General features: G+C 43.6%; 1 protein-coding gene across 2 annotated transcripts in view; it reads left to right on the top strand.

The window, feature by feature from the left end:
- Positions 1-21,606, top strand: part of LOC128689093 (uncharacterized) — a 49,700-nt gene that overhangs the window by 18,886 nt on the left and 9,208 nt on the right. For both annotated transcript variants that reach the window (XM_053777179.2, XM_070087319.1), the window contains exons 3-4: positions 6,013-6,194; positions 10,274-10,417. In XM_053777179.2, the coding sequence (XP_053633154.2) occupies positions 6,013-6,194; positions 10,274-10,417 (326 nt within the window). The remainder of the gene's footprint in view (positions 1-6,012; positions 6,195-10,273; positions 10,418-21,606) is intronic.

The raw sequence follows: 21,606 nt of genomic DNA, 5'->3' as shown, positions 1-21,606 counted from the left end.
ACAGGCCTAGCTGACATCAATGACATACTACTATATAGAGAGCCTGGAGTTTACCTGGAGAGAGTTCCGGGGGTCAACGCCCCCGCGGCCCGGTCTGTGACCAGGCCTCCTGGTGGATCAGAGCCTGATCAACCAGGCTGTTGCTGCTGGCTGCACGCAAACCAATGTACGAGCCACAGCCCGGCTGGTCAGGAACCGACTTTAGGTGCTTGTCCAGAGAGGAGAGCATTTCAGGCAAATTAGGTCAATTTTGTCCCAGGATGTGATCCACATCAGTCAACTAACACTCAGGTACCCATTTTACTAATGGATGAACAGAGACAACAAGTGTAAAGAAACATGCCCAGTGTTTCTACCCTTGTCGAGAATTAAACTACGGACCCTCAGTGTGTGAAGCGAGAGCTTTACCTCCCAGACCACGGGCCACCATCCAAGCCACGGTTAAAAGTCAAAAGAGCCAGTCAGCATTGAGGTTGGGACTTACGGCAAGGAGGTTGGTTAGTAAGTGTCACGGTGTTGGAAGTGTTGAAGTTGAATTATGCACACTTCCTGATAAATAGGACAGATAATTAAAATATTGTGAACTGATGTCTGTCATGAGTGTAGTGTACCATGCCTGGCAGTGAAGGCCAGGAATCCAATTTGGGTTTGAGGGATAATTTGTTGGGCTTTAACTTGTACCAGTGTTATCAGTTGTTGAGGGAATATTGGAAAATAGTTCAAGAAAGATACCCCCAATGTGATATTGGTAGATCATGAATAGCTAAGTCTGTGTGTTTGTTACCCTAAGCATCAGGGTGTCCAGGGATCCAACGAAATAAATGACTTTTGTACTTGCCAGAAATGTAACATAACGAATGTTGTATATGAAGTACAATGGAATACAGTGGTCTCCCCCCAGGTTATCAGCCGGTTCTGTTATTGGCCAACTCGTTTATTGGCCGGATTTTCGGCACCTGGTTATCGGCCGTTAATTCGCTTATCGGCCATTTGGGACACATCCATCCGCCGGCTGGGGCTGCTTGCACGTCAGTTTGGCTTTGTCCCTCGGTGGCTGAGGAAGCTTCTGCTCATACGTCCAAACATTTTGCTTGTTTTCCATTGTTTTTAGTGGTACTTTTTTGCAGTGCAACTGTGAAATAAGTAACCATGGCTCCAAAGAAAGTTCCTGTGGTAAAGAAAGTGAGAAACACCATGGAATTTAAGCGTGAAGTGATAGAAAAGTTTGAGAGTGGTATGAAGGTGGTGGAACTTGCCAGGATGTACAAGAAGAATAAATCAACAATTACATCCATCCTGGCAAAGAAAGAACAAATCAAAGATGTTAATGTTGCAAAAGGAGTAACTTTTCTAACTAAACAAAGGCCACCAATAATGGAAGAGATGGAAAAGTTATAATTATTGTGGATTAAGGAAAAAGAATTAGTGGGAGACAGTGTTGTGGAGTCTATTATTTGTGAGAAGGCAAGACAGTTGCATGAGGATCTTGCAAAGAAAATGCCCAGAACAAGTGCAGCAGTTTGTGAATTTATGGCCAGCAAAGGATGGTTTGACAGATTTAAGTTCTGACAAATGTGCGGCTGAAAAATTCGTGCAGGAATTCCATGGGTACATAGAGGCTGAAGGATTCAAACCCCAACAAGTGTTCAGTTTTGATGAAACAGGCCTGTTTGGGAAGAAAATGCCAAACAGGACCTACATTACCCAGGAGGAAAAGGCACTGCCAGGACACAAGCCTATGAAAGACAGGCTTACTCTTTTGTTGTGTAGTAATGCTAGTGGGGATTTCAAAGTGAAGCCTTTACTCGTGTATCACTCAGAAAATCCCAAAGTGTTCAAGAAAAACAGTGTCATGAAGAATAGATTGTGTGTGATGTGGAAAGCTAATCATAAGGCATGGGTCACAGGGCAAATTTTCAAAGAGTGGGTTAAAAATGTGTTTGGCCCAAGTGTGAAAAAAATACCTCCTGGAAAAGAAATTGCCACTCAAGTGCCTCCTGGTACTAGACAGCGCTCCTGTACATCCTCCAGACTTGGAAGACCAAGTGTTTAGGGACTTTAATTTTATAAAAGTGAAGTTCTTGCCTCCTAACACCACTCCTCTCCTCCAGCCCATGGACCAGCAGGTCATTTCTAACTTCAAAAAACTCTACACAAAAGCAGTGTTTCAAAAGTGCTTTGAAGTAACCTCGGACACTCAGTTGACCCTAAGAGAGTTCTGGAAGAATCACTTCACTATCCTCCATTGCATAAGTCTTATAGGTAAGGCTTGGGAGGGAGTGACTTCTAGGACTTTGAACCTGCTTGGAGAAAACTGTGGCCATATTGTGCCCAAGAGAGGGATTTTGAAGGGTTTGAGGCTGACCCTGACCCTGACCCTGCCGACCCTATGGACTCTATTCTGGCACTGGGGAAGTCCCTGGGGTTGGAGGTGAGTGGCGAGGATGTGGAAGAGTTGGTGGAGGACCACAGGGAAGAGCTAACCACTAAAGAGCTGCAAGAGCTTCATCTTGAACAGCAACAGACTGCAGCTGAGGAACTTGCTTCAGAGGAGGAGGAAAAGGGAATGACGGAGGTGCCTTCAGAGATTAAAGAGGTGTGTGCAATGTAGACTAGGGTGCAAGCTTTTGTAGAGAAACACCATCCTGACAAAGCTGAAACAAGCCATATCTGCAATGTTTAGTGACAAAACCCTGTCCCACTTCAGGGAAATCTTAGAGATGCCAGAAACAGAGCACTCTGGACAGTTATTTTGTGAGACAGGGGTCCAGTGACTCTCAAGTTGGTCCTAGTGGCAATAAAAGACAAAGAAGGGAAGTAACCCCAGAGAAGGCTTTGCTACCTAAGTCTTTATAGAGGGGGATTCCCCTTCCAAACACTGACTCCTCCCTTTTTCCTCTTCCCTATCTTCCAGAAGCCAGCATTAGCCTTCAATTACCTGGAGTTACCTGGAGTTTACCTGGAGAGAGTTTCGGGGGTCAACGCCCCCGCGGCCCGGTCTGTGACCAGGCCTCCTGGTGGATCAGCGCCTGATCAACCAGGCTGTTGCTGCTGGCTGCACGCAAACCAACGTACGAGCCACAGCCCGGCTGATCAGGAACTGACTTTAGGTGCTTGTCCAGTGCCAGCTTGAAGACTGCCAGGGGTCTGTTGGTAATCCTCCTTATGTGTGCTGGGAGGCAGTTGAACAGTCTCGGGCCCCTGACACTTATTGTATGGTCTCTTAACGTGCTAGTGACACCCCTGCTTTTCATTGGGGGGATGGTGCATCGTCTGCCAAGTCTTTTGCTTTAGTAGTGAGTGATTTTCGTGTGCAAGTTCGGTACTAGTCCCTCTAGGATTTTCCAGGTGTATATAATCATGTATCTCTCCCTCCTGCGTTCCAGGGAATACAGGTTTAGAAACCTCAAGCGCTCCCAGTAATTGAGGTGTTTTATCTCCGTTATGCGCGCCGTGAAAGTTCTCTGTACATTTTCTAGTTCAGCAATTTCACCTGCCTTGAAAGGTGCTGTTAGAGTGCAGCAATATTCCAGCCTAGATAGAACAAGTGACCTGAAGAGTGTCATCATGGGCTTGGCCTCCCTAGTTTTGAAGGTTCTCATTATCCATCCTGTCATTTTTCTAGCAGATGCGATTGATACAATGTTATGGTCCTTGAAGGTGAGATCCTCCGACATAATCACTCCCAGGTCTTTGACGTTGGTGTTTCGCTCTATTTCGTGGCCAGAATTTGTTTTGTACTCTGATGAAGATTTAATTTCCTCATGTTTACCATATCTGAGTAATTGAAATTTCTCATCGTTGAACTTCATATTGTTTTCTGCAGCCCACTGAAAGATTTGGTTGATGTCTGCCTGGAGCCTTGCAGTGTCTGCAATGGAAGACACTGTCATGCAGATTCGGGTGTCATCTGCAAAGGAAGACACGGTGCTGTGGCTGACATCCTTGTCTATGTCGGATATGAGGATGAGGAACAAGATGGGAGCTAGTACTGTGCCTTGTGGAACAGAGCTTTTCACCGTAGCTGCCTCGGACTTTACTCTGTTGACGACTACTCTCTGTGTTCTGTTAGTGAGGAAATTATAGATCCATCGACCGACTTTTCCTGTTATTCCTTTAGCGCGCATTTTGTCCGCTATTACGCCATGGTCACACTTGTCGAAGGCTTTTGCAAAGTCTGTATATATTACATCTGCATTCTTTTTGTCTTCTAGTGCATTTAGGACCTTGTCGTAGTGATCCAGTAGCTGAGACAGACAGGAGCGACCTGTTCTAAACCCATGTTGCCCTGGGTTGTGTAACTGATGGGTTTCTAGATGGGTGGTGATCTTGCTTCTTAGGACCCTTTCAAAGATTTTTATGATATGGGATGTTAGTGCTATTGGTCTGTAGTTCTTTGCTGTTGCTTTACTGCCCCCTTTGTGGAGTGGGGCTATGTCTGTTGTTTTTAGTAACTGAGGGACGACCCCCGTGTCCATGCTCCCTCTCCATAGTATGGAAAAGGCTCGTGATAGGGGCTTATTGCAGTTCTTGATGAACACAGAGTTCCATGAGTCTGGCCCTGGGGCAGAGTGCATGGGCATGTCATTTATCGCCTGTTCGAAGTCATTTGGCGTCAGGATAACATCGGATAGGCTTGTGTTAATCAAATTTTGTGGCTCTCTCATAAAAAATTCATTTTGATCTTCGACTCTCAGTCTGGTTAGCGGCTTGCTAAAAACTGAGTCATATTGGGACTTGAGTAGCTCACTCATTTCCTTGCTGTCATCTGTGTAGGACCCATCTTGTTTAAGTAGGGGCCCAATACTGGGCGTTGTTCTCGATTTTGATTTGGCATAGGAGAAGAAATACTTTGGGTTTCTTTCGATTTCATTTATAGCTTTTAGTTCTTCCCGCGATTCCTGACTCCTAAAGGATTCTTTTAGCTTAAGTTCGATGCTTGCTATTTCTCTGACCAGTGTCTCCCTGCGCATTTCAGATATATTGACCTCTTTTAGCCACTCTGTTATTCTTTTCCGTCGCCTGTAAAGGGAGCGCCTGTCTCTTTCTATTTTACATCTACTCCTCCTTTTTCTTAGAGGAATAAGCCTTGTGCATACATCGAGTGCCACCGAGTTAATCTGTTCTAGGCATAAGTTTGGGTCTGTGTTGCTTAGTATATCTTCCCAGCTTATATCGGTTAGGACTTGGTTTACTTGGTCCCACTTTATGTTTTTGTTATTGAAGTTGAATTTGGTGAATGCTCCCTCGTGACTAGTCTCATTTTGTCGGTCTGGGGCTCCTCGCATACATGTCTGAACCTCAATTATGTTGTGATCTGAGTATATTGTTTTTGATATGGTGACATTTCTTATCAGATCATCATTGTTAGTGAATATGAGGTCTAGTGTATTCTCCAGTCTAGTAGGCTCTATTATTTGCTGGTTTAAATTGAATTTTGTGCAGAGATTTAAAAGCTCGTGTGAGTGTGAGTTTTCATCAGAGCTGCCTCCTGGTGTTATTACTGCAACAATATTATTTGCTATATTCCTCCATTTTAGGTGCCTTAAGTTGAAATCCCCCAGGAGCAAGATATGTAATACTTACATAATTGTTAATTTTTTTTTTTTTTTTTTTTTTTTTTTGTGTGTGTGTGTGAATAATTTTTGTCTGGAACGGATTAATTGTATTTCCATTAATTCTTATGGGAAATATTAATTCAGCTTTCAGCTATTTCAGTTATCGGCCGACCTTCTAGAATGGATTACGGCCAATAACCGGGGGTCCACTGTACAGGGAATTCAAATTTCCGGATAGCCTGTAAATACACTTTGGGATATGGAAACAATGAATAAGGAAGTAGATATGGTTGCAGTGTGTATGATAGTGAAGAGTATTGCAAATTCTGATGGAGACAATCATATCGTGAACTGTCGGCACAAAGTGGCACTTAGTGCCTGCATTTATTAATCATCTGTTGTATTGCTCTACATATTTCAGCATGAAATTAAATAATTTAATTATTTTTTTCAGGTCAAGAGCGATTTGGAAATATGACAAGAGTGTACTATAAGGAAGCAGTTGGAGCATTTGTAGTATTTGATGTGACTCGTGCCCAAACTTTTGATGCAGTGACGAAATGGAAGACAGACCTTGATACCAAAGTTACCCTAGCTGATGGCTCACCTATTCCTACAGTGCTTCTGGCTAACAAGGTTTGAAAACATCTCAGTTCATTATAGTGATAGCGTAACATTATTGGTAGTGTAACAGACAGGCATGCCAAATTTTCAGATTTTTTTCAGGGTTGTTGGTGGTTCGGACATGTAGAGAGAATGGAGTGAAACAGAGTGACTTCAAGAGTGTATCAGTCTGTAGTGGAAGGAAGGCGGGGTAGGGGTCGGCCTAGGAAAGGTTGGAGGGAGGGGGTAAAGGAGGTTTTGTGTGTGAGGGGCTTGGACTTCCAGCAGGCATGCGTGAGTGTGTTTGATAGGAGTGAATGGAGACAAATGGCTTTTAATACTTGATGTGCTGTTGGAGTGTGAGCAAAGTAACATTTATGAAGGGGTTCAGGGAAACCGGCAGGCCGGACTTGAGTCCTGGAGATGGGAAGTACAGTGCCTGCACTCTGATGGAGGGGTGTTAATGTTGCAGTTTAAAAACTGTAGTGTAAAGCACCCTTCTGGCAAGACAGTGATGGAGTGAATGATGGTGAAAGTTTTTCTTTTTCGGGCCACCCTGCCTTGGTGGGAATCGGCCAGTGTGATAATAAAAAAAAATAAAATAAATAAAATATTATCTTATGGAATAAGATTAATTAAAATGATATTTAGATATTTTATGTTGCACGAAAACTAACCTAGCATCTTAATCTAGCCTTAATAAAATACTGTATATAAATAGTTTATTCCTACCTAATCTATTAAAGGTTGATCAGACTTTAAATTAATATAAATAAACAGAAAAATGGATGGGTGATTAAACCATGGCCTTGGTACATAGCAGGTCCAGTGCTTCATCACTGAGCTACTAGGCTTTCAATAGGAAGATTTCAGAAACAGAACTTCTGTTCATGTTTCCATCAATAGAGTGTGGGTGGACTGCATAACTTTAGTGTTCAATGACTGATTGTAAGAAGATAAAAAAAAAAATACCTAATAGAATGCAGAGGTAATGAAGATTATGAGAGAAGAAAGGAGGGCATAGATACAATCCAGTAACATAGGGGAACAACTCTCAGAATTGGCAAGAGAGAAAGATCTGGAGTGGATATCACTTCAAATTCAGCACTGAGGTGCATGAAAACAAACTACAGTGGTCCCTCGTTGTTCGTAATTAATCCGTTCCTGGAGCCGTTACTATAAACGAAATTTACGATTTACGAATCAATTTTCCCCATAAGAAATAATGTAAATACAATTAATCCGTTCCTGACACCCAGAAGTATTAAAACAAAAAATTTTTTAACATGAAATATACATGTAGTACATAAACAATACAATGGGAAATGATGAATGAAACATTAACAGCATAACACTTACCTTTATTGGAGATTCTTCTTAGTGTATGGGAGACTGGAGGAGAGTGGATTGTTTATAGTTTGGAAGGGGAATCCCCTTCCATCAACACCTCAGGTACCATTTGCTTTTCTGGGGTTGCTTCTCTTCTCTGTTTCTTAATGCCACTAGGACCACCTTGAGTCACTGGAGTCCTGTCTCACAAAATAACTGTGGAGAGAGCTCTGTTTCTGGCGTCTCTTTAACACTTCCCTAAAATGGCCCAAGACTTTGTCACTGTACATGTTGCCAACCTGGCTTGCAACAACCTTGTTAGGGTGATGTTTCTCCATAAAGCTTTCCATCTTACAACACATAGTAAAAATCTCTTTAATTTCTGAAGGTACCTTCTTCCATCTCTCTTCCTCCTCCTCTGCAGCAAGATTCTGAGTTGCGATGTGTTGCTCTTCCTGCTGAAGCTCTTGCAGCTCCTCAGTGGTGAGCTCTTCATTGTGGCCTTCCACCAATTCTTCCACATCCTCCAAACTCACATCCAACCCCATGGAACTCCCCAGTGCCACAATTGATTTTACAACAGACATAGGCTCATTAGGGTCAGTCCCAAATTCTTCAAAATCCCTCTTGTCGACACAATCTGGCCACAATTTTCTCCAGGTAGAGTTCAAAGTCCTGGTAGTCACTCCCTCCCAAGCCATACCTATAAGGGTTATGCAGTGGAGGATGCTGAAGTGTTCTCTCCAAAATTCCCTTAGGGTCAAGTGAGTGTCTGTGGTCACAGTCAAGCACCTGTGAAACATTGCTTTTGTGTAGAGTTTTTTAAAGTTTGCAATAACCTGCTGGTCCATGGGTTGGAGGAGAGGAGTGGTATTAGGGGGCAAGAACTTTACTGGGATGAACCCAAACTCCTCGAAAATTCGGTCATCCAAGTTTGGAGGATGAGCAGGTGCATTGTCCATTACTAGCAGGCACTTGAGATCCAATTTCTTTTCCAGGAGATACTCCTTCACACTAGGGCCAAACACTTCATTGAACCACTTGACGAAAATTTCCCTCGTGACCCATGCCTTACTATTAGATTTCCAAAACGCACAATTTACTCTTCATAACATTGTTTTTCCTGAACACTCTGGGATTTTCAGAATGGTACACTAGTAATGGCTTCACTTTGAAATCCCCACTAGCATTAGCACAGAACATTAGCATCAGCCTGTCTTTCATAGGCTTGTGTCCTGGCATTGCCTTTTCCTCTTGTGTAATGAAGGTCCTCTTTGGCATTTTCTTCCAAAAGAGGCCTGTTTCATCACAATTGAACACTTGTTCAGGTTTGTCCTTCAGCCTCTATGTACTCCTGGAATTCATGCACATATTTTTCAGCCGCCTTGTGGTCCGAACTGGCAGCCTCACCATGCCTTACCACACTGTGTATGCCAGTATGGTTCTTAAATCTCTCAAACCAGCCTTTGCTGGCTTTAAATTCACTCACTTCACCACTATTTGCAGGCAATTTCTTTACCAAATCTTCATGCAACTGCCTAGCCTTTTCACAAATAAACGAAGTCATAAGAGTACCTCTTGCTAATTGTTTCTCATTTATCCACACCAATAATAACTTCTCAACCTCTTCCAGTACTGGTGATCTCATTTTTGTCAGCATAGTTACTCCCTTTGCAACAACAGCATCCTTTATTTCATTTTTCTTGGCCACTATGGAACATAAGGTTGTGTAGGGTTTCTTATACATCCTGGACAGTTCGGCCACACTTGTACCACACTAGGAGCTTTCTTTGGAGCCATGGTAGCTTATTTAGTACTTGCAAGCACTAAAATAAATGTAATATTATGAAATATTTCGCTGGAGCACGTGAGGGGACCTTCGCTCACTGGTAAACAATGCCAGACTGGCTGCCGCCCTGGCTCACGCAGTGGGTACGCGTCCCGGACGAACTACGACTCGCGAGTCAACCTATGAAAAGCGAGTCCATGTTTATACGAAAATACCCCTATGATTGGCGAATTTTACGATTGCCGGGAACTACGAAAAGTGGGGGACCACTGTATCTTCATCAGCATATGCGAGGTTGATCAATACCTTTCCAAAATCTCAGAGTTTTCCTTTGGGCTTATCTTTAAACTAAGGTAGTGTAATTATGAAAGGTTAAATCTTACAACACTTGATGAAAAGAGACCTGATCACAACATACAAGATTCTCAGAGATACCGATATTGTGAACAGTCATTCTCGAGGGTGTGGACCTGGACAGGGAGAGGTAAATGAAAAAGAATCACTCAAATAAGATAGAGAGATGTAAGAAAAACTACAGTGTGAGGGTAACAAGTGTATGAAACACCTTGGTGAATAAGTAGTGAAGGCACACTCCATTCATGAGTCCAAGTGCAGCTCTGAAAAGTCCATGATGTTAAGAAGTCATTACATCAGTAAGGGCCCATGAGACTGGGCTCATTCAGCACAAACTTACATAGGTTAATTACATTGGTACAGGATATAAAAACAGTGGTTGATTTCTGTCTAGTAATAGGCATAATTGAATTGGAGAAGACACAAAACAGCTTCATCAGGTTATACCATGATAAAGCTCCCTTCAAGCACAACATTTTCTTAATAAAGCTGTTTTATGTACATTATCTCTTCTTCAGTTCTGTTATACTTATTAGCAGCCTCTTCCATACATGTACGACACTAATTAAGGAAAATTTCTTTCCAGTAAATAATGTATAACAATCACATACAATACTAATTAAGGGTAATTTATTGCTAGTGCGACCAGCCTAAGGAAGGTGTGGTAAACAACCCAGCACGAATGGATGACTACTGCCGGGAACGAGGCTTTAGTGGTTGGTTTGAGACTTCTGCCAAGGAAAACATCAATATCGATGAAGCATCTCGGTTTCTCGTCAACAAAGTAAGCTTTATTTTAGTACTACATTTTAAACCTTAACATTATGCAACTTAAATCTGTGGATATACCTGAGATACACGTTTGAAGGAAAGGAAAATTTTCAAACAAAAAATAAATATGTAATCTATAGTCTTGGAATTAGGAAGAAAATTGTAAATGAACGATGAAGAATGAAACTGTGGCTGGAACAATTCACAAAAACATGCACTTAGTAGAGGAATATTATGACATTTCAGTTAGTCCTGGCCCATTGTCACGTCAAAACTGGGATGTGAAAATTAGTTTTTTTTTGTTTTTTTTTTTTTTTTTTTTTTTTTTTTTTTTTTTTTTTTTTTTTTTTTTTTTTTTGTTAAATGAATTATGACAGTAGTTTTTTGTTGGAGGAAGATGTAAAGAATCAGATGTACTGCATTGCTTGATGTTCATGTTCACTTCTGATAGCAAGCCAATATTATGGAAGTGTGGGGGCTTCCAGGACATTTAGCGATCAAACAGAAGACTGAGAAATTTGACCATATCTCATTCAGGGATATTAGAACTATAAATGTATAAAGTGGTACAAGGCTCAACAGGGTGTCTCTTGTGAAAGTATTCTGATGCTTCATTAACAGAAAATTTAAACTCATTAGAGGCCTATTGGGAGACACAATCAATAGCATTCTATTTATCTGTTTCTCATTTATTTTGAGGAAGTAGTTGCAGGTCAGCAAGGAAGGCACCATGATGGACTCGCTGGTAATGTAGACAGTTCCCTAGTGAGGTGGAATATTAGTTGTGGCCTATTAAAATGTGATACTGTGACTGTGCAGTGACATTGTAAACATTAGCTATAAAGTCTGCAGTATATATAAATATATATACATGTATACAGTAAGGCCCTGCTTTACAGCGTTCTGCTAATACGGACATTTCAGATTATGACCAAAACTTGCTATATGGCTCCCCCCACCTGTCTTTCTAATACGGTCACCACACCCCACCCAGTCTGTTTACATTCTCTGTGAGCACATCTCTATTAAGTCTGGAAACTTTCCAAAATTTCAAATGTTTTAAAGTTATTGCATATTTTGTATGTACTCTGATAATTATATTTGTGTGTACCTGTACCTAAATATACTTGCACAATGTGCTGGTGTGCAGGTTCAATAAAATCACTAAGAGTCTCTCTGCTCTTGTGAAGATGTAATAATAATCTGTTAGGCGCATTAAATGTCACATTGCAGGTCGGCCATCACTAATCTGGCAGTCAGTTGACCAGTTCCATCAGTAATCTGGTACTAATTTCGGCTAGCATAATTTCAAATTTCATCATTATACTGACTCAGAAATTGTGCAGATGGTTGTAAATCCACAGCAGCAAGCCAGTGGAGGAGAAAGCAGTGATGAAATGAGGAAGATGTAGCAGAGTCCCTGTTGATAGGTTAATTAAGTGTATTCTAACCTAACCACTCTGTAATCTGGCAAACTCACTAATCTGGCACACTACAGGTCCCAATGATGCCAAATTAGTGATGGCCGACCTGTACGTTACTATAGACATTTCCATTTATCCGTCAATGATATTTTTTCAAAATAATATAAGGAGCATGTTACATAACACAAACATGATACATACACCCACAGTATAAAAATTGACAAATTTGAGATGTGTTTACCAAGCTGCTTGGAGTGTTGGAAGAATTACGTTTTCTCTAGTCCAACACCAGTTACTGGGGATAACTGTAGAAAAAATATTCCTTTCATATGCCTTCATTCTGTCTATAACTATTCATGACCCTTGTGGGTATAGTGCTCCTTTTTTATTATGATTATAATAATATAGCTAGCCCTTCACTTTCAGGAGCTTCAAACATTTGCGAATGCCCAGCCACCCTATCATATTTACCAAACAGTTGCGGGAAAATAGTACGGGAAAACGCATCCCGCTGCGTCCCTACTACCCTCCCTCTTACCCCCTCAACCGGCAGCCTGCCACTCACTCAGTCATTGTCCAGTTACTGTTCGCGTCAGTCATGTCCAGTTACTGTTCAAGGCTGCGAAAGACCGATGCACATTAATGCTAACTCTGCTGGGCACATGGTAAAGCCAGGCTTTATTTATAAAGCTGCCAACCCCAGAGCACTGAAGGAATGCAACAAGAATCTCCAAATATTCTGGATGCACAATCCAAAAGCATGGACAACCAACATCATCTGTATGGACTGGTTTCACCACTGCTTCCTGATGGAGGTATGAGTGTACCTACAAGAGGACCTCCCAAACAAAATCTTGCTGCTTCTTGATAATGCTCCAGGTCACCCACCATCACTGGAGGGGATGTGTGACGATGTTGAGGTTGTGTTCATGCCGCCAAACACAACCTCCCTGATACAACCTATTGATCAGGGTGAGATAGCTACATTTGAGCCTACTAAACATGAAGGTAAATGCTAAGGCTCCACGCCTCTTCAAGGGGGGCTCCTTGGCGTGGTGAAGAGGCTCTTGGTCTGAGGAATTAGACCTGTCGGTCTACTTCCTCAGACCGAACCTAATTACCCCCCAATCCCCCGTTCCCTATCCCATCCTCCCCCTTTTCCTTTCCTCCTCCTCCTCCCCACCCCTCCCTTTTGCCCTTCCTTTTCGGCCTTTGTTTTTTTTTTTTTTTCCCACAGGCACGCTAGTTCCTAGGTAGGGGAAAGGGTACTGGGGTCCATCCCATTCCGTTGAGGTTCTTGGCGGTGGCGTAGTTTGCCGTGGAATCTGGATTGCCTGGGGATGTCTTGATCCCTCTCCGGTATCCCGGAGGGTGGCTTTGGGTGTCTCTCGGGCGATGGGTGTATCTCTGGAAGCCACCTTTCGGATTCCGGGGGTGGTGGCCGAAGGAGGTATGCTTTGTGGCGGATTTCCGGCCGCCCTCTCTTTTGTCCACCGAGGTAGCTCGGCAGATGTGACGTTGCTATCCCGGATAGCCGGTTTACTGGCATGATGGGTAGGGTATGGCACAGGTTCCATGCTGCATCTGCGCTACTTGCGGTGCTGAGGTCCTCTTGGGCGCGGAGGGAGATTTCTGGCCCTTTCATTCCTCCTAGGAACTATCCCTCCCTGGTCCCCCCTTTTTTCTTCTTTTTTTTATTTTTATTTTCTTTTCTTCTTTCTTTTTTTTTCTTAAAAACAAAAAGAAAGAAGTAACCTAACCATGGCAGCCCTAGTCCATGAACCTGCTACCCCCGGGCCCCTTCTTGATACCGCACCCCGTTCTGACCCCGCCTCGTCTTTGGACCACTCATCGGACACTCCTCATGCCTCTGTACCTCTTGCCGGTGCTGTTTCCTCACCCGCTTCAGGTACTGAGGCCTCGACTGACTCCTTCGATTTATCTGACCTTCGCTCTCCTCTGACTATGCTTCCGGCCTCTCCCTCTACGGTGTGGCAATTTTCGAATCGCCGGCCCGTTCCACGTCGGACCAACTCTGGTCCCACGCCTAAACGACAACGACAATTACCTGCTGATGATACTTCTCCACCTTCTCGTTCTTCTCAGAAAAGATCGACACATCCTTCACTACCTTTCCACGCTCAGTTTCAGACTGCACAATGGACTAAATTCTTCACTTTACAACTGACTTCCTCTACTGCCTATCTTTCTGACCACAGTATTGGCAAGGCACTCCTACGCCATGTTGGTAAAGATATTTCTTTTCATGCTCTTAAGAGCGGTACGCGCATCGTCACCGTACAGAATGCTACCCAGGCTCATGAGCTTTCTCGTCTTTCCCATATCGATACTGTTCCTGTAACTATTGAAAAGCATCATTCCCTCAATTCTTCAAGTGGTACCGTCATTCTGCCCCATACCATAGATCAACAAAATTTCCAGACATGTGGCACTGACATTCTTGAACAGCTGGAACTCCAAGATCTCCCAATCCTCAAGGTAGACACTTATGTTCTTCCTGCCCGCAGGCGGAGACGATACCCTAGCAATGTGGCTCGTTTAACTTTTGACAGCCGTGAACTCCCATCCTCAGTTTATGTAGCAGGACATCGGTTACAAGTTCGAAAGGTGATCCCTACACCGCAACAGTGTAGAAATTGCTGGCGATTTGACCATCCAGCGAAATATTGCAGATCTATCGCCGAATGCCCAGTCTGTGGTGCCGATGACCATTCTAATACGTCTTGCAATCGACCAACCTCTTGCCTTAATTGTCATGAGGCTCACCCTTCGTACTCTCGCCGTTGTCAAGTCTACTTAAACGAGCGGGAAATCCATTACCTCAAAGAGGCAGGTCTCCCTTATGCCATGGCAGTTTCTCATCTCCGCCTCCAAGGGAGACTACCTCGTGTTTCTTATTCCCGTGTTTCAAAACGTCCCCCCACTTCTGGTTTCCCATCTTCTGCACCCACCTCTGTGGTTACCTCTCCCATAGTCACTCCTGTAGCTAATTCTTTTGCTGTCCTCGGCTCAGACGTCCCTACTTCGACGTCTCAGTCTGATCTTGCTTCTTCGTGTTCTCTCTCACAAGCCTCAGTAGCGACGAGATCTCGTATGACACCTCCTCCCAATCGTCCCTCTACTTCTCAAAAGTCAAAAAAAGGTCCGTTAACACCTCCTACCCATCTTCCACCTCCTCATTTTCCCTTCCCTGTCTCTGTACCTGGTTCTCCCCCTCTCACTGGCTCTGTTACAAGTGTAGAGGTTCACCCTCCTCCTCGTACTGTACCTTCCTCCCCTGTTCCCTCCCAAGTTTCTTCCTCTTCTGCCACCTCCCAGGTTTCTGCCTCTTCTGTCCCCTTCCACGCTTCTCCAGTTCCCTCCACCCTTTTGTCCCCCCCTACCTAGGTACAGTCCATTACAGTTCCAATCTTTACTCATCCTCCCCCTACCATTTCCAATATTGTCTCCCATACGACGTCTCTGAATTCTGAAACACTTGAAGCAGTCTCTGAATATATTGCAGAGACCAAACCATCAATGGACACTGATCCACCCTCCTCTCCTTCTCTCTCCTCTACTCCATCTGCGCAACTCCTTTCTTCACAGCGCACCGTTCCTTCGCTGCTTGAACGTTTTCCACTGCCTCCTCATGTGGACTTTTCTAACCCCTCTAGTCTGTAGGAACCCTTACCTGCGGATTTCAGGTATCTTTATCATTGCCAATCATGGCCTATTTACAATGGAATATACGCAGCCTCGGGTAATCGGGGTGAGCTTCAGATGTTACTCTCCCAGTTTTCCCCTGTTGTTGTTTGCTTACAGGAACCAAAATTACACTCTGCTGTTATCTCTCCCATCTCAGGCTGTAATTTATTGTATTCTTCAGATCCTTTTCCTGATGGGGCCTTTAATGAAAGTGCCCTTCTTCTACGCACTGATATTCCGTACCATCAGCTATTTGTTCGTACTTCGCTGCATTACACAGCAGCCCGTATCCACTTGCATAGGTGGTATACGCTCTGTTCTTTATATCTCTCTCCTTCTCGGGCATTATCTATTCCGGATATTGCCTTTCTTGTTTCGTCATTACCACCACCGATTCTGTTACTTGGTGATTTTAATGCCCACCATTTCCTCTGGGGGGGGGGTCTCACTGTGATTCCCGTGGCATTCAGTTAGAGGCTTTTCTTGCCACCCACCCCCTCCATGTTTTAAATACAGGTACTCACACCCATTTTGATCCTCGGACTCACACTCTCTCTTGCATTGATCTCTCAGTCTGCTCTTCCTCCACCGCATTAGACTTCACTTGGTCTGTTCTTCTGGACTTACATGACAGCGATCATTTCCCAATCATTCTTACTTCCCCTTCATATTCACCACCTCTTTGCATCCCACGCTGGAAATTTGATCAGGCAAATTGGAACCTTTACTCACACCTAACTGTTTTTAGAGAGGTTCCTTCTTCGTCCTCCATCGATGAGCTTTTACACCTCTTCTCGTCCTCCGTTTTAACCGCAGCTTCTCATTCTATACCCCAAACTTCGGGCAGGCATTCTCAGAAATGCGTGCCTTGGTGGTCTCCTGCTTGTGCTCGTGCAGTACGTTTGAAACGCGCTGCATGGGGCAGGTACCGGTACAGTAGAACCACAGAGAGACTTCTTGATTTTAAGCAGAAGCATGCGATCGCTCGCCGTGTCATCCGTGATGCTAAACGCACTTGCTGGCGAGATTATGTCTCCACCATCACCTCTGCTTCCTCTATGAGTGCAGTGTGGAAAAAAGTACGAAAACTGAGTGGTAAATATTCTCCTGACCCGGCTCCTGTTCTGCGGGTTTCCGGTGTTGATATAGCAAACCCACTAGATGTTGCCAATGAAATTGGCAATCATCTGGTCCGTATTTCTCAGGGACTCCATCTATGCCCCTCATTTCTTTCCTCAAAGTCTGCCAGAGAGTTAGCACCCTTGGACTTTTCTTCTCTCAGAGAAGAACAGTATAATGTGCCTTTTACACTTCAAGAACTGGAGGCAACACACTCAGCTTGCCGATCATCGGCAGCTGGGCCCGACGACATTCATATTCGTATGCTACAACATATACATCAGTCAACCCTTGCAGTCCTATTACGCCTTTACAATCTTATTTGGTCACAAGGAGTTCTTCCACAGCTGTGGAAATCCACCATTGTTCTCTCTTTCTGCAAACCAGGCACTACGGGACATGAAACCTCCCACTATCGTCCCATTGCTCTTACCAGTGCAGTTTGCAAAGTGATGGAACGCCTAGTAAATAGACGTTTAGTGTGGTATTTAGAGACACACAACAGTCTCTCCACTCGTCAATATGGCTTTCGTAAGGGACGTTCTACCATAGACCCCTTGCTACGCTTGGATACGTATGTTCGTAATGCCTTTGCGAATAACCACTCAGTTATTGCCATATTTTTTGACCTTGAGAAGGCATATGACACAACTTGGAGGTATAATATTTTAGCCCAAGCCCACTCCTTAGGCCTTCGAGGCAATCTACCATCCTTCCTTAAGAACTTTTTAACTGACAGGCATTTCCGTGTTCGGATTAATAATGTGCTCTCCCCGGACTTTATCCAAGCTAAAGGTGTCCCCCAGGGATGTGTTCTGAACACAACACTTTTTCTCCTTGCTATTAATGATTTGGCCTCTAGTCTTCCATCAAATATTTGGTCATCACTCTATGTTGATGACTTCGCTATTGCCTGTGCAGGCGCTGACTGTCACCTTATTACAGTCTCTCCAGCATGCAGTCGACCGTGTTTCCAATTGGGCCACCACACGTGGGTTTAAATTTTCCAGCACTAAAACCCACCAAATTACTTTCACTAGACGCTCTGTCATCTCCGATCATCCTTTGTACCTCTATGGCTCCCGTATCCCTGAACGTGATACAGTCAAGTTTCTGGGCCTCCTCTTTGATCATAGGTTATCCTGGAAACCTCACATTACCTCTCTGAAGGCAACTTGTCACAGCCGGCTGAACCTTCTTAAAACCCTTGCTCATCTTTCATGGGGAGCTGATCGTCGAACCCTCCTTCGCCTACATTCCACCCTTATCTTATCGAAACTTGATTATGGTGACTAGATCTATTCAGCGGCATCTCCTGCTACTCTCTCTAGCCTTAACCCCATTCATCACCAAGGATTACGTTTATGCCTTGGTGCTTTTTGCTCTTCCCCTGTCGAGAGCCTCTATGCAGAAGCGAACATTCCATCCTTATCCGATCGCCGTGATGCCCATTGCCTTCGCTACTATGTACGCTCTCATGATCTCCGCAATCCTTCCATTTATAGAATGGTCACTGATATTAGTAGACATTCTTTATTTGTTCGCCGCCCCTGTTTACTCCGTCCCTTCTCTCTTCGCCTTCATTCGCTCTTGTCTTCTCTTCAATTACCACCTTTCTATGTACATGTAGCATCTCACTTTTCCCTACCCCCCTGGGAAGTTCCAGCTGTTCGAGTCTGTTGTTTCTCTCTCCCTTGCTCGAAAGCCCAACTGTCTACGGCCGCTTCCCGGTCTCTTTTTCTTGACCACTTTCACTCTTTCTCATGCCATTGCTGTGTACACAGATGGCTCTAAGTCTTCTGATGGCGTAGGATTCGCAGCAGTGTTTCCGGACAGCGTCGTACAAGGGCATTTACTATCTAAGGCTAGTATTTTTACTGCTGAATTGTATGCCATCCTTACAGCACTTATCCGTATTGCATCTGTGCCTGTGTCATCATTTGTGGTTGTCTCAGACTCCCTTAGTGCTTTACAGGCTATACAGAAATTTGATACACCTCACCCCTTAGTCCTCCGTATCCAACTTTGGCTACGCCGCATCTTTACCAAGCATAAAGATATTGTTTTTGTTGGGTCCCTGGTCATGTTGATGTACAGGGCAATGAACAGGCAGACACTGCTGCGCGGTCAGCAGTACATGACCTACCAGTTTCATGTAGAGGTATTCCATTTATGAACTATTTTGCTGCAATATCTTCCCAACTTCACACCCGTTGGCAACAACGTTGGTCTACTATGCTCGGCAACAAACTTCAATCTATTAAACCGAGTATAGGTTACTGGCCGTCTTCTTATCACCAGTGTCGAGGTTGGGAGACTACTCTCTCCCGTCTTCGCATTGGCCATACTCGTCTTACTCATGGATATCTCATGGAGAGGTGCCCTGCTCCTCTCTGTGAGAATTGCCAAGTTCCATTATCAGTCAGCCACATTCTGTTGGACTGCCCACTTTATCAACGAGCACGCAGAATTTACCACCATCGTCGTCTTCACTCTGCTGCTCTCTCTTTACCTTCCCTTCTCGCTGATGGACCCACCTTTCATCCAGACTCTCTCATTGACTTTTTGACAACGACTGACTGACTTCACAAATTCTGATACCTTCAGCCCTTTCTACTTCAAACTCTTGCTACCCTCTACCCCCGTACTATCCCATGCCCCGCTGTTTTCTGTAACCTACTGATCATCCCTCCTCCCTTCTGCCATCCAATACCCTCGCTTCCTTCCCTACCCTGCAGCGCTGTATAGCCCTTGTGGCTTAGCGCTTCTTTTTTATTATAATAATAATAATAAGGCTCCACGCTGTGTTGGATGCAGATTCAGATAAGAGTTTCACTCAATACTGGAAGAAATTCACCATCACTGACTGCCTCTCAATAGTGCATAAGAGTCGCAAGGATTTGTGCCCTCAGACAGTGAAGGGTTGTTGGAGGGCTTTGTGGCCTGTGTGTGTGTGTGTGTGTGTGTGTGTGTGTGTGTGTGTGTGTGTGTGTGTGTGTGTGTGTGTGTGTGTGTGTGTGTGTGTGTGTGTGTGTGTCTGTGTGTGTGTCTGTGTGTGTGTGTGTGTGTGTGTCTGTGTGTCTGTGTGTCTGTGTGTCTGTGTCTGTGTGTCTGTGTCTGTGTGTGTGATTGTTAAATTTGGTCCTTAGGACGAGGTTAACAAAGCCATGAGGAAGACTGTGGAGTTAGCAAGGCTAGTTGGTAGCGAAGGGTTTGAGGACATGCAGGAGAGTGAGGTGAGAGAACTGGTTGAAAAACATGCACTGGGCCTAAATGATGAAGAATTGTTGGAGATTGTGCAGGTAGAGTGAGGATGAAGAAGAGTGTGTTGCTGAGGCCAATCAACCTCAAGCCCTCACCCTTGAAAAACTAGGGCAAGCAATGAGTGACAGCACAACTCAATTTTTTTTATGACATAGACCCATTGATGTTGAGGGCTTTGAAGGTGATGAGTAACATTGATAGGAGCATAATTCCCTACAAAAATCTGTTTGTAGATATGAAGAGGAAACAGTCTCAGTTGCCTATCACAGTGTTCTTCACAAGGAAGCCTGCCACTACCCCTGAACTTCAACCCGTGGCAGAATCTGACTCCACTGCTAACCGACTCTAACGATGTCAGCAGTAAAGAGTTAGAATCCACACACTCATCATGCCATGCAGTTACACTCCATATAATCACTTCCATTCAACTGTCATCAGTAACTGCATGGCTATCATCATCATCATTACAAGTCGTCATAGTTAGTCTGCCTAACCTTACAAGTGGTGTTTTGTTTGTTCACTATTTGTTATTAAAAACCATAACACGTATATACAATATTTTGCAATGTTTTCATGTGTTTTATGATTGTTCGTGGTTCAATAGGTTAAGGAGGCAGTATTGTTAGGCTAAGTAAATGCTATTATTATATTTCCCTACAATATAGTTGCGCATCAAAACATTCACGAATGCTACAGTACAGTATTAGTGTTTCCCTATGTCATATTTGTGCACCGAACATTCGCAAATTTTCAAGATTCGCGAGGTTCTTTGATCCCCCAACCCTTACGAATGTGGAGGGCCTCCTGTAATAATATCATTCACTCTAAAAATGGTATTGCACGAGAATAGGAATGTTGCTGTTTATTCGTGTGTACTTAGTTGTACACAGTGTAAAAGTATTTGTAGTGTGAGATTATTATAATACAAAAAATACTATTTGTAAAAATCTGTGAAACTTTTACCTAACTTAAGCGAATGAACTAAAATTGGACACGTATTAATACGTGTTTATTTTGCCTGACCAAGTGATCACCCGCTGGTCAAAGAGACATTCAGGTGTGTGTTGGTAATCCTTTATTCAGGTACAACATAATGAATGCTCCTAGCTGCAAAGAGATAAAATACACAAATTAGGATGCACAACCTGATGTGAGTACACATTGTACCTCCTAGTCCTAATATATCATTAACTGTGCACAGTATGGACGGAAATCTATAGTGAGTGTGCAGTGCGCTCCTCTGCATAATACGTGACTATTAACTTGCGTATTAGGGAGGTAATATGTGTTCCGTCGGCCTCACACACTCTTTGTTTACACACGTTTCTCCGCCTCACCGAATTTGACTCGCTCTGTCACCCCATCTACATCCCACACCTGCCACCCGTTCAGTTTGTGATTTTACATTGTCTGAACTGTCTTATTCTCTCTCATTTATTATTTTGTTAACTGGTTAGCTTGTTGATGATGGCATCTAAGCTCAGTTGTGATAAAAAAAAAAAAAGTCATAAGCCTCTAAGTGCCAAGTTAGAAATGATTAAACTTAGTGAACTGACTTTTTTGGGTTATCCTAGGTTCTACACACACACACACACACACACACACACACACACACACACTCTGCTATGTATGATAATCTATGTAACTTTTTTTTTTTTTTTTTTTTTTTTTTGAACAAGTCGGTCGT

The sequence above is a fragment of the Cherax quadricarinatus genome, chromosome 21 (genome assembly GCF_038502225.1).
Source record: "Cherax quadricarinatus isolate ZL_2023a chromosome 21, ASM3850222v1, whole genome shotgun sequence".
NCBI lineage: Eukaryota > Metazoa > Arthropoda > Malacostraca > Decapoda > Parastacidae > Cherax > Cherax quadricarinatus.
The sequence above is the reverse complement of the archived record's forward strand: the minus strand, read 5'-3'. Positions and strand labels throughout refer to the sequence as shown.